The sequence below is a fragment of the Paramacrobiotus metropolitanus genome, unplaced genomic scaffold, assembly GCF_019649055.1.
Source record: "Paramacrobiotus metropolitanus isolate TYO unplaced genomic scaffold, Prichtersi_v1.0 Parri_scaffold0000061, whole genome shotgun sequence".
Classification (NCBI taxonomy): Eukaryota; Metazoa; Tardigrada; class Eutardigrada; order Parachela; family Macrobiotidae; genus Paramacrobiotus; species Paramacrobiotus metropolitanus.
In genome coordinates this window covers 530168-542763 of record NW_026570281.1, presented here as the reverse complement: position 1 = coordinate 542763, position 12596 = coordinate 530168, and the positions used below count along the sequence as shown (strand labels likewise).

The window sequence follows — 12596 nt, the reverse complement described above, 5'->3', positions numbered from 1 at the left end:
ACTGCTCACAGAAATTTTCGAAATGTTTCTCGTGTTTTCCACTTTTCCCCTTTCTTATAATCTAATGATTCTTATCCCCTTTTTTTTACGGTTTACCGTGTTAATTATGGGTTTGACAGTTGCTGCTGTATATGTTGGGCGCTCTTCTACGTTTATCATTATTGTTGTTCTAGTGATAGCGTTAATGGCTTTCTGTTGATAACTGGGTGTACATTGTTTTCTACAAGGAAAGACGACGACGGAGTCGGACTGACAAAAAGACCAGATAAAAAGTAGTAAGTAACTCAGTTACTGTTATTATTCTTGCTGGAAGAGAGTCTTATTATTCTTGCTTGCAATTCTTGCTGTACAAGTTACGAGATTGAGGATGGTGTGCTTATATATGCACACATAATTTCAAACGTACTACCTAGGTCCTGGGTACTGAACATAAATATGCAGCACATTTATGTTCAGTACCTAGGTAGTACGTTTGAAATTAGAATCAGATATTACTTCCTTTCACCTGCTCATGCCGGAAACGTTATGTACTCGTATCTCTTTGCGGATCGCAACAATTGAAACAGCATCAGAATCTGTTGAATCGCTGGATGTGTCGAATGTCGATGCGGTCAAGCTGCGCCATCTTTGGTTGCAGTTTCAGGGTAGGAGATCGATGACCGGAGGCTCGTGAGCTGCGCTTCAATTTTGCATTTCAGTGGAAGTTTCTTACTGATAAAAATTGAATAAATTAATTTTCAAAATTCGTAAAAGTTTACTCTTCTTATTTGGACTAGTAAAAAGGCGATTGCGTAAGTAGCTTGCTGCCTCTCAGTCTCCTGCTTCTTTTTGCACCCTGGACTGCAGATTGCCATATCGGGAGTTGTGTCCCGCTGGAGCCCACTGGAAGTCTTTCTTTCTTCTGTCGCGATGCCTGAAGGTGATCAGCCCGCATCGCTTCGCGACGCCGCCCCCACCGCTCGCCCCGATGCTGGCCTCCTGGCGCAGACCAGTTCGGACGTGGTGGAGATGGTGCTGGAAATGTACGAGCACGCTAGACAAGCTCCGTGAATTAAACGAGCGTGGCCGTGTCATAAAGGCTCAGGTGGTGCACCACGTCCGCGAATGGCAGAAGAAATCAAGCCAGGCAGACAGCAACAGCGAAGTGTCCCCACGGCTGCAGTTCCGGCGTGCCATGATCAGATTGATTTGCCAGGTCGACATCCTGAAACGAGAAAAGCAGGCCGCGGAGGAGCGCTACGACCATCTGTGCCAGATGGTTTCGGAGCATCTGCAGCAAGCTGAGCCACTGTCCGAGTGATTCTTGTCCTACTCCCCGAGTGATTAAGCATTGTGGAATGGGTGTATAAGTCGCTGTGATTACTGATTAGTATTACAGATTCCCTTTGGGATTTTATAGTGCAGACTTTAAACTTATAATTTAGCTGTTGTTGGTTTTTCAGTTTTTCGTCTTTTGTGTTTTTCTGAAGTTGTATCTTTTCTGAAGCAGTATGTCTTGGGTGTTCTGAAGATGCCGGCTCGATATTGAATCTCTCCTTTCGTTGCATCAACTTTTCCCGTTTTTAATGTATTTCTGAGGCGTTTAATCAAAGAATGTACCTTCATTGATCCTTATAATAACTTAACATGCGGAATAATAAATAGCGTTTTGCATGAAGCAGATGACCTACGCTGCTGTTTGACCATTCGGGTGTTTAGTTCGCTGCTTTGTTTTGCTTTGTAGTCCTAACAGTTTACTTGTCTGTTAATATTATGACGCTACCGCAGTCGGATCGCTGAGATGGCATGGCTAAAAGTTGTTTTTAGACACAGCTCACACAAGTGAACATCATGCATTGTAAAATACCGACAGTTTAAACGAAATAAAAGTGAACTTACGATAAGTGTGTTGATTGAAGTGATTTTTATCTCCAGATTCACTGCCCTATTCTCAGCATCCGCGTGTGTGGCTGTTGGTGGTCCGATGGGCGTCGCCGAGTCCCGCCTGCTGCGTCTGGTGGCCTGGCGCACGATGGGTGCCCCTCCCGGACTGAAGCCGCTGCCCCCTGTCAGCCGCCTCAACGGTAGCATTCTGCGCATCCTTGGCTGCAATCCCGGTCCGATGACGCTGCAGGGCACCAACACGTATCTCCTGGGCAGCGGGCCACAGTGGGTGTCGCTTCTTTATACACTTTGCATTCGCGGCAGACACCTTTCTGTTCTTTTCATTCGAGTTCTCGTTGCAGGCGCCTGCTGATTGACACCGGAGAGAACAACAACGCGGCGTATTTACAGCAGCTGCGCTCGGTGCTGGCCGAGGAGAAGGCGCGCATCGCCCAGATCGTCCTGACACACTGGCACCACGACCACACCGGGGTTTGCCGGGACTGCTGCGCTCCGACTGTGTTGTGGAGCGGCCGCGTGTTATGAAGCTGAAACGCAGCGGCAAGGAGGAAGTGCCCAAGGGCGTCCAGTACGAGTTTGTCAGCGACGGGGATGTTGTCTCCGTGGATGGGCAGAATTTAAGGTCAGTTTCGTCAGCTTTTTACTTTATTCAATAAATTACAATTTAGGATCAGTAACTTTACTTCATTTGATTAATAATATTTTTGTGATTGTAACTTCGAATTCCCGCTTTGTTTATTATGAACTTGTGACGAACAGATAAAATGAATTGAATATTATGAATTTATGACTATAATTCCTTGAATGGTTCGGCTGGTGTGACAGACAAGTTGGTCTGTACGTCTTGTCTAACTTGCGAATCTATGAATATTTTGCACGCACAATTCTTGGGGAAACTTTGGAAGAATTAAATTTGAGTTTTCAGTAACACTATGCACGTAGCAAATCTATACAGTCTTACTGTCAGCCCGAATAATGTGCTTTATTTGCAGGATGAGAATAATTTGTAAAATGAATTGTACGTACTGTATCTAGAGTCTGCGGTACGTGCCGAACATGCGGCACACATGCACTCTTCCTAATAGTTTTTCTCTTTGTAGCCGTTTGCCTTTTATGAATTTTTGTGAGTAAGTTCGCCTGTGAATCGCTTGCTTTCTTTATGCGGAACACTATGAACAAAGTCGACGTTTTGATAGTTTTTTTTAGAAATCAGCATAGTACGGTTTCAAACGAATTAGGCTTTGGAAAATACTGTACGCATTTGTATGAACATTAAACTCACTAAAACAGAATGTAGATATGAATGATAACATTAGCCTTTTTTGGGATTACGTAGAATAATCTACACTCCGGGCCACACGGACGACCACATCAGTCTGCTGCTAGAGGAGGATCGCGCCCTTTTCAGCGGCGATTGCATCCTGGGCGAAGGCACCGCTGTAAGTACTCTGCAAACTATTGAGATAATTTTTAGTAGACGGTGCGTGCTTTACAGGTGTTTGAGAATTTGTCGACGTATTTGGCGTCCTTGGCGCAGCTGCAGGCGCTGCAGCCGGCGGTCATCTATCCAGCGCACGGCTCTGTGATCGAGAATCCCCTTCCGGTAATAGAGCAGTACATCCAGCACCGGATGCAGCGTGAGCAACAGATTTTGCAGCAACTACAGAACGCCTTCCCGGAGCCCCTCACGATCGACGCCCTCGTCACCAGCATATATCCGGTCAGTTCAAGTTGTGCGTTTTTGCAGTATCGTTAACGGAGCATTTATTTTGATTTAAGTAGAAAGCTTTATGAACGTAATTAAAGCATGATTTGTTATTCGAAAGCTGTTAAATTATTCAAGAAATTACTTTTCTATTTTTGTATTTTTTTTCCAGACGTTGAATATGGTTCTGCGGCGAGGTGCCGCCAATAACGTCAAACACCAGCTTGAAAAATTGATAACCGACGGCAAAGTTGGTAAGGTTGATTGGGTATGATATGATAAAAGTGAATGGCCAGAGTTTGTTTGCACTTTGCAGAGCAAAAAGGCAACGGTTTCCGCCTGCTGGCAAGTTGCGACGATAGTTCCTCAAAGAATTCTCCATACGCAGTCAAAGCTGCACTGTGACGTGACGCAGTTGTTGAATTTAAGCCGTCTTAACTGAAGCACAGAAAACGCACTGCTGCTGTGATTTTCTCAAATTTTTCCCTGTGTCGTCTCGTTGTTTGATGCACACTAATAATTATAATCGTGGAATATTTAATTACAGTCTTTCTAAACTTATTTCTAAGTGCTAAATAATTTCTCAACGTGGACTACCGATTTCAAAATAAAAATCACTACTCGTAGTAAAACTGCAAGAGCGGAAAATTTGAAATCCATCACAAATCAATAAGCGTACAGTGAGTTTAACAAAAAAACACCGGTGCGTCCAAATTAAAACCCTCCCGACAAAATCCGCTGCTTGATCATGTGAAAAATTTCTCGCGGCAGAGCGGACAAGTGGGATCGACCTGTTGCTGGAACCAGCGGTAGAGACATTCGTTGTGGAATTTGTTGCGGCAGGTACGGCACTGCATCTGGGGTAGCTGGCCGCTCTTAGCCTCCACTACCGACAGACAGATGGCACAGTTTTCCACTCCGGCGAACTTACGGTCCACGCTGCGCTTCCAGTCCAAGATGCCCTCCAGCAGGGAACCGTTCTGCCGGCGCAGGAAGCCCGACAGTCGAATGACCCACGCGTCCCATGCCTCCATGTTGCTACCTGCAAAGAATCAGTGTGTGCCTAATGTAAACCGAAATAACGGTAAAATAAAGAAAAAAAATGCCAAGAAAAGACTAGAATACAATCAAATAAACTGAATGGTACCAAAAAAGAAACAAAATAAACAAAAAACGGTGGATGAGTAAAGAAGTGAAAAACCTGACCTTTGGTGGTCCCCCAGGAGACCTGCACGGCGGTTAGGGGATAGTCTTTAGGCACCCGCACGACGATCTCGGCCAGCCATGATTCCACGCGATATTCTGCGGTGATTTCGCACACCGTCGGTCGTACATTGACCTTGAAGTTATCCAGCACAATTTCCCGCGCCTGTTGCGCTGCCACCGCTAACTCTCGACGCACCAGCTCCGGACTGACCACCTTGGCCGTATAACGTCCGATGCTACGCAGCGCGTTGCCCTGTTTTCGCCCGTACCAGGCACGCGCTAGCATCGGCAGTCCTTGCAATGCCTCGCGGTATACCGCCGCGCTTATCCGCTCCACGTCCGTAACCGCCGCAACGAATTTCATCACCCCATCTTCTTCCTCGAGGGGTTCTGTTTCCGCCGCCCGCTCTCCTTCGTCTAACGGCAACAGCTTGGCCACATTATCCAACAATGCGCTGAACATCCCGTTGGCGTCGAGGTATCGTCCCAGCGCCTGACGCGTATCACTGGACTCTTTGCGCATCCACGCCAACGTTACTCGCCATGCCAGCAAGTAGCCCAGCATGTAAGTGCTCGCGTCTGTGTCCGGGACGACGCCCCCGAAAGACCCGCCCAGCGGAACGTCCTGAAGCATTGTCTCCACAATATCCGCAGCTTCCTCCAACACTGAGAGCAACTCGATGGGCGGAGGGATTTCCGGTGCGGGTTGTGAGGGATCGTCGGTCGGCGGGGCATCGGTGGTGATGGAAGGCGGGAAGGAGGGCAGCATGTGCGTCAGTAGACTGCAGGCAGCCAACTGCACGTGGGCCACTTTATGCAGCAGCAGCGGACTAAACAGCCGGATGAACATGTCCGTCATCTGGCTCGGCGGACTGCGCAGGACGGAGAGACGGTCGGAAAGGCCCACTTCCAAGCGGAACAACGTGTCCCACACCGGCCTCAATAATCCCTGAACAACAGCAAACCAGAAGAGTTTACCTTACTGCATTAAGTGCCCTAATCAATATAAACCGAAGTATATAATGAAAATTTACGAAAATTTGTTATTCAAGAGCTAAGTTTATAAAAAAAGCCATTCCAGCTAAGTTTATAAAAAAAGCCATTCCATAATGCTAGCTTTAATAATCAGGATAAGAGTTCAAAGCCCACACACGTATTTTAATTGGATCATAACTAGAAGTATGCCAATAGTTTACCTGTGATTCGACAGCAAATTCATGTATAAGCCCACACATCGTAGCCATCACTCGTCCCACTAAGGGCGGCCGCATCTTCAAATAAGCCTCTTCCTCAGCGGCGCGCAATAGCCCCTCCAGCAACGCCGCCAGTATCCGGGGAAAGGAGAACTCCGTCAACTCCAGCCACAACATTCCGGCATCCTTCAGCATTTCGCGGGCCTTTAAAATGTTTTCCACTGCCTCCATGGCCTCTTCCGCCAGTACCAGCACCTTGGCGTCGTCCGCCGTCTCACCGAACGTCCCCTCCATCAAACAGCTGATCCAGTCGATTACCACGGTGCCGAAGACGTCCAACACGGGTCCGGCGTACTCCAAATCAATACAGCGTTCACTCAACAAGGACGGGACGATGCGCAGCATTTGAATCTGCTCCCACGCGCAGCTGCGAATAGCATCGCATGTCCGCGGAAACTCTGCAAAAGCCAACAGTGTCTCCAGCCGATCGCGAACGGAATTCCGGTAGAATATATGCTCGGCAGGCAACGCGTCCTTCTTCCATAATTCCGCGTAGGTGAACCCCAGTTCCCGCTCGGACAGGCTTTCAACCGGAGCGAAACTAACCGCATCATCTGAAAATCCACAAATCTCCAGGAATTTTACCAGCTTGGAGCGATACATGTCCAAATCATTCAGCAGCTCATGGTCAAACACCACCGGCGCGCCACTCCCGAACGCCAACTCGATATAACGATGCAGCTCCGCGACGCAACGTATCAACGGCGTCAAACCACCGCGTCCGGTCGCCAAGTGCAAGTCCATCAACAGCGTCACCGAAAACCAAACTAACCGTGCCACGCTTTCCAACTCATCCTTCCAGAACGAATGCACCAATTCCACACCATCCGAAATGTCCATGCGTGTGATGCGCACCAGAAACACATCTGTTCTGTTCAAAATCACAGCGGAAACAACAGACGGATCGACCAACTGGGAGCACAGCTTTACGATCTCTTGCGCCGCGCTTTCATCACGCGACAACGGCTCCAACAATACCGACAATGTTTCGGGGAATTCCAAGGATGGCGCGCCGGTCAGCGATGCTTTCAGTTGACGAACAAATTCTTCTCTAGTTAGACGGACCGGTTGCTGGACCAAAAACTGCCCCATCCGTTGCAGTACCCGTGTTACTTCGTCATCCCACTCTAACTGCAGACTCGTCAGCACAATCTGTTCAACAACAGATTGACATTCCGCTCCTTTCAGTGCCGCCAGCAGCATCTCCAACACCGTCAACTGCATCCGGTGTTCCAGCGCCTGCACTCTCCGCAGCAACCGCCCCGTGTCGATGGCGCCCTGCAGCCGCACCACCAACGCCAGCAACTTGCCCAAATTGCTAATTTCCTGGGTGCGGATGAGGTTCTCAGCCAGAACAAGCAGGTCTTCCATGTGTGCCGCGGTGCCATAGCGTTCGATGATAAAGAAACCACCATGCTTCTCCAGCGCCTGCAGAAGACCGATCTTATCCGTCGCTGCATCCCAGACGCAGCGGAAAATGGTCTGCGAATCGGTATCGTCTCGGCAGTCTTGCAAAAGCAGACATAAGAGTTCTGTTTCGATGTTTTGGGATAATGCGGTGAAAATGGTTAACTGTGGGGAAGATGATGTCGGCTGGTCTTCAATAAAACTTTTCAAACGGGTGTATAGCACCGGGGAAGAAATATTACGTAAAATAATCAAAAAAGATTTCCCCTGTTCCGTGTTCCCGTTTTTCAGCGCCAGGAAGGATAAGCGCAATAACTGGTAAAGAATTTCCTAGAAACATGAGTTTCAGAATCAACCCCTTGAAAAACACTCTTAGCGATTTCACCTGCAAGCTTTCATATGTTTCCACGGCTTCGGTCAATTGCGCCTGTGGACTGCTGGGGTACGGGAACGCCAGCTTTCCGGCATGAAAGAAACAGTCCAACCATTTCTGTGTACGTGGCGACAGCACTGTTTCCGGGGATGTATAGCGAAGTTTGTCAGCCACTCCCACAAGGACATCTTCCGCCAGCTCGCGCCGGCTTTCGCCCTGCTTGTCCTTTAGCCACGTTAGTACCATTTTCAGTAGAATGTCGGCGCCTTTGATGACGTTGGAGGTTCCCACTAACGAGTCCTGGACCAATGGTTTCAGATATTTTTCGACTAAAGCTCTAAAAGTAAAATACAAAAAAATGTGGTTGAAAAATACAAAAAACAATCACTAAGGAAAATCAATCACTAACAAAATTTCGCCGAAACGGCAAATAAAATCTATGGGACATTGATGACTGAATATTTTACTAGGAAACTTGCTTGGCAATTTCGGCATCGACTTTCTTAGCGATGTAACCGAAGCACTCCGTCGCTGCCGTGCAAACTGCCAGCAATATGCTACTCCGCACATTTTCCGCCGACAGACCCTGAATGAGCGCTCCAAGGAATGACGACAAAAAGTCCGGCGTTTTGTTGGGGACCTTCTCCAGAAACACCACGAGGAAAGGAAATGTACTGGCGGCCGTGCCAAAACCGGCGTTCTTTAACAAGGACAGCACTTTCGGAATGATGGTTTTCTGCAAATCCAGCACGCTACTCCATTCATCGGTTTTGCTCATGATCAAGAGGAAAAGGCTCCACGTCGCCATTGCGGCACGATTATCACGCTCATGCAGGTTACCTAAAATTAAAGAAAACTCGTACTTGCAAAACTTCCAGACAAATTTTTTACAGATATGTAATATTATATTTTAGAAACTGTGAACAAAAATTTAACATTACTAAAAATTTATTTTTTGAAAAAAATACGCACCGACAACGGCGGTGATGTTCTCCTTGACAAAAACCTTCGCTACATTTTCCATCTTTTCCCACAGTGCCCGTTGCAACTCGAAGAAAGCCTGCCGAACTTTGGGACTACTCAATTTCACCACCTTCCAGAACTCCGGCCGTTCCATCAGCTCCGTGAAGCGCGGTTCCACTTCGCTGAGACCCTTTTCGTTGAGCGTCCGCACAAAGCCCGCCATGGCTTCCAACGCCTCAGCCATCCGCTGTTGCTGTTCCTCACTGACTTCTCCCTTTTCCCCCTTTTTTGTGGCTTTTTCGTGGGGGGATAAGGGGAGGATGCGGCGTTGAAGGAGGGAGAAGATGGGCGTTGCGGCCGAGCGCAGGACTTCCGGGCGTTTGACCTCGCTGAAAGCGCTGTGGAAGGCGGAACGGGCGGCGGCCGCAGCGCCGGCGTGCATCTGGTACTGCGCCAGCCACCACGGTCCGATGATGGTCGGCAGGATGGGCAGGGTGTCCTTCTTCAGCAGAGAGATGTAGCGCTCCTGGCATCGGCACGCCGATTCGCGGATGCGCGGATCGTCGTCCTCCATGCAGCTGCACGAACACCACAATCTCATACAATGAAAATTCCCAAAATTTTGTAGATCAATTTAGAAAAGGTAACGTAATCGGCACTACGCATTTCTAAATGCTTTAAACTGAATACAAGCTCTCTTTCACAACACTCCTAACAAGATTATTTTCTCTTCACTCCATTCATAAATTCCGTAAATTTTTAAAATTTCCAGAGACATATTGCATATATCAACAAACTTTAACTGATAATTCAGTGCATCTACATAAATGCAGCAGAACACAACTATGCGACATTCAATAAAAAATCGGCAGAAACAGAAACCATAAATTCTACTTCTTACAATTATTTCGACGATCTCCGAATCAAGCAGGTAATTTTTATACTGCACCGCACTGCAATGTCGCCACGCTCACCTGACAAACTGTCTTGCCCAGAATGTTCGCGTATTGAGCAGCTTGTCGACGCTCTTCGTGGGAAGCAACTGAAGGAAATCCAGCAGCGCTTTGGCTTTTGTCGCCGGATCTTTTTTCTCCATCCGCGACAGACATTCGTACAGATTATCGTCCAAGAATCCCACTTCCAGCAGCTGTCGGGACGGCATAAACCTACGAAGCACACGGCGTTATCATGAGTGTCTGTTCCTGCTCCACCGTGGCAGAAACAGAGAGCGCGATGCGGATGATTGCATTGTACCCTTCTTCGATGAGGGTCTGCGTCGTAGACTGCACAGCAGCGGGATTCTTGAGTCGATCCTCCTCCAGAAGTCTCTGGGCGCCCCAGCTGCCCATCGGATTGACGCGCTGCTGTTTGCCCGACGGCTTCTTCTTCCCCTTACCCCCGCCAGTCCGCTCGCTGCCCATCAGGTCCACGTCCTTCGACATGATCACGAAACTGGCGACAGAGCACCACAACAGGCTGCTCACAGACCTGTGAACAGATTATGACGCAGACAGAAGATTACTCCAAATTTCCAGTTATGCACGCCTACATTCATTCACCGTCGACTATTCTGTCAGAAATCAACAAACTTCCTGTAAGTGTAAGTAGTGATAAGAAATCCCGTTACCAGTGAAGATACACTTCCGCTGAAACTAAGTATGCAAAAGCTATAAAGAATTATAATAAATATTAAATCTATAACACTTTTACGATTCCCGCATTTCTGCAACAGCAGATTTCGTCATTTTGGTGATTTCGAATTTTTACTCTCTGGACTCCTTCGTAAGTTGCGAACTTGCAATGAACTCACCGAAAGTTTGCACCGGAAGTGCCGTGAGACACGGCCACGCTGATGCTGCGGTGTTTGCCATTGCGACACCGCGTACCGCTGATGGTACTTTATAGTTTATACGTCATATACATAGATACGCCGCTATTTTGTGGCTGCTGGCGGCTATTTTGATAAAATTTTTATAACTTTTGTCCGTTTTTATTTGGGTTCTATGGAATTCTTAGATAGGTTTAAGGCTTCTTGAACTGACTTGAAGCATTCTGGAAGCATTAATCACATACTTACTATACTCGTATTCGTGTGAATTTTTATGATAAATAACTTTATATGTACTTGTACTTTGTCCAGCTTTACTGTAATTTACAAGCTACAATAAATGCATTCGCGAAAATTTACGTTTAGTAAGATTTTAGCGAGGTACAGGTGGATTACAGCTTTATCTGCTTTTCAGATTCTGAATTCTTCGTACGGATTAACCGGTCTCGTCATCGATTCACTGGACGTCGTGGCACTGAGCATGCCAGACTCGATGCTATCACTGCCATAAGGCCCCCCAATTTCTTCAGCCAACACCGTGGCTATAAAGGTCAACTCGTACATAACCGCTAAATCATGCAACCGCACACTGAGCGCCGTATCCCGGGGCGGTAGCTTGTTTAAATACAGCATGTCCAACAGGTAATTGAGCTCCTCTAGCGTGTGCTCACTCTTATACACAAAGGGCACGCCCTGGTCGGCGGCCAACAGTCCCCGGAAGTAGGTGCTGCGGGCGGCCAATACGAAGCGGTGGGCGTGAACATACTGCCAGTCCGCCGCCTGAAGAACGGCGTCCCCTTGGGTAGTGCTCTCCCGCAGGCGGACGATACAGGGTACTTCCTGTTCCTGCCCGAGGTCACCGTAGCGGCGAATGGGGATGGGGGCTCGGCGGACACCGGTTACGGGGCTGCCGGCGCTGGCCGGTTGGAGCACCTGCAGCGACACGACACAGATGAATCCCCCGGCGAAGTTCTTGAGGCTGTTAGTCAGGCACAGCTTGGGCCAACCGTGGCCGGCAGCCTCCCGGTGGAACTCGTCGACCTTCATGCGCGGGCACAGCATGAAGCGCTCCATGTTGGTGGCTAGGGCCGCCTCCATGTCGCTCTCACCGCTTAACACTGACGTCATCATTCGCGCTTCGATCATCTCGTAGGGACCGTCCTTGAGACGAACGTATAACGAAGCGAACTTCTGATCATCGGGCACGTACTGCGCTGGGAACCACTCCACGTCGGGATGGAAGGAGTAGTTGGAAGGGTGACCCTCGGGATAGAAGTGCAGCGACCATTTGGTCTGGAAGGGTCCCTCGTGGCTATCGCAGGTGATCATCGGCTTCTTCTGCTTGGCGCTGCCGGAAGCCCCGCCCCCTCCTCCGCCTCCACCCTGCCCGTAGTCGGTGCTGTTGGACTTGAGGACGATGTGCATGAACTCACGGTGCACATCCGTCTGGGCGCAGATAATGCGGCCGGCAGGGGTGTCCAGTGAGACCAGATCGGACGGATTTCCGTCAGAGAGGAAGTTGTGGGGAACAGAGAAAGGCGCGACGGGAGCTATTCCATCCAGCTCCAGGCGGGCCAGTTTGGCGGTGGGTGGGGTGATATCGTCATGCTGCTCGCTGGATTGCATTTTATTAATCGACCGCCGCGATGGTGGGATGTTTTCCGTGGGCGCGTGTACAGGAGTTCAGTAATTACGCCATCGCACGAAAAAGCGAATCAGTAGTACTGCATGTCATACACACCTCATCTCATCGTGGATGTTGCCATAGTCTTCACGCAGACTGTATGGGCATGTGTGGGGAATATACATTTACTGTTGTTGCGTAAACTAATCTACACTTTGTATGTACAGTAATTTATAGTAATAATGCGGAATGGACAGTAATAATGCGGACTAAATAATTAATCATTTACAATTAGAGTAACAGTAAAAATACGGTAATAATTTACAGTAATAATGCGGACTAAATAATTAAGT

General features: G+C 48.3%; 3 protein-coding genes across 3 annotated transcripts; 1 reads left to right on the top strand and 2 right to left on the bottom strand.

The window, feature by feature from the left end:
• Positions 1 to 25: 25 nt before the first annotated feature.
• LOC129593259 (endoribonuclease LACTB2-like) lies at positions 26 to 4225 on the top strand. Its single transcript, XM_055489477.1, is given in 8 exon segments — positions 26 to 275; positions 1915 to 2148; positions 2226 to 2350; positions 2353 to 2506; positions 3221 to 3323; positions 3380 to 3604; positions 3762 to 3843; positions 3906 to 4225. Coding segments are annotated over 7 exon segments (963 nt in total). The 5' UTR covers positions 26 to 275; positions 1915 to 1963; the 3' UTR covers positions 3995 to 4225.
• Positions 4092 to 10571, bottom strand: LOC129593258 (E3 ubiquitin-protein ligase listerin-like). Its single transcript, XM_055489476.1, has 8 exons — positions 10046 to 10571; positions 9766 to 9957; positions 8801 to 9369; positions 8308 to 8668; positions 7841 to 8165; positions 5992 to 7785; positions 4796 to 5744; positions 4092 to 4631 (listed from the first exon to the last, which is right to left on the bottom strand). Exons 1-8 carry the CDS (start codon positions 10231 to 10233, stop codon positions 4336 to 4338), a joined length of 4674 nt encoding a protein of 1557 aa, XP_055345451.1. The 5' UTR covers positions 10234 to 10571; the 3' UTR covers positions 4092 to 4335.
• Positions 10572 to 10951: 380 nt separating this feature from the next.
• LOC129593362 (uncharacterized) lies at positions 10952 to 12483 on the bottom strand. The gene has a single exon (XM_055489634.1). The coding sequence runs from the start codon at positions 12243 to 12245 to the stop codon at positions 11031 to 11033; it is 1215 nt and encodes a 404-aa protein (XP_055345609.1). The 5' UTR covers positions 12246 to 12483; the 3' UTR covers positions 10952 to 11030.
• Positions 12484 to 12596: the final 113 nt, after the last annotated feature.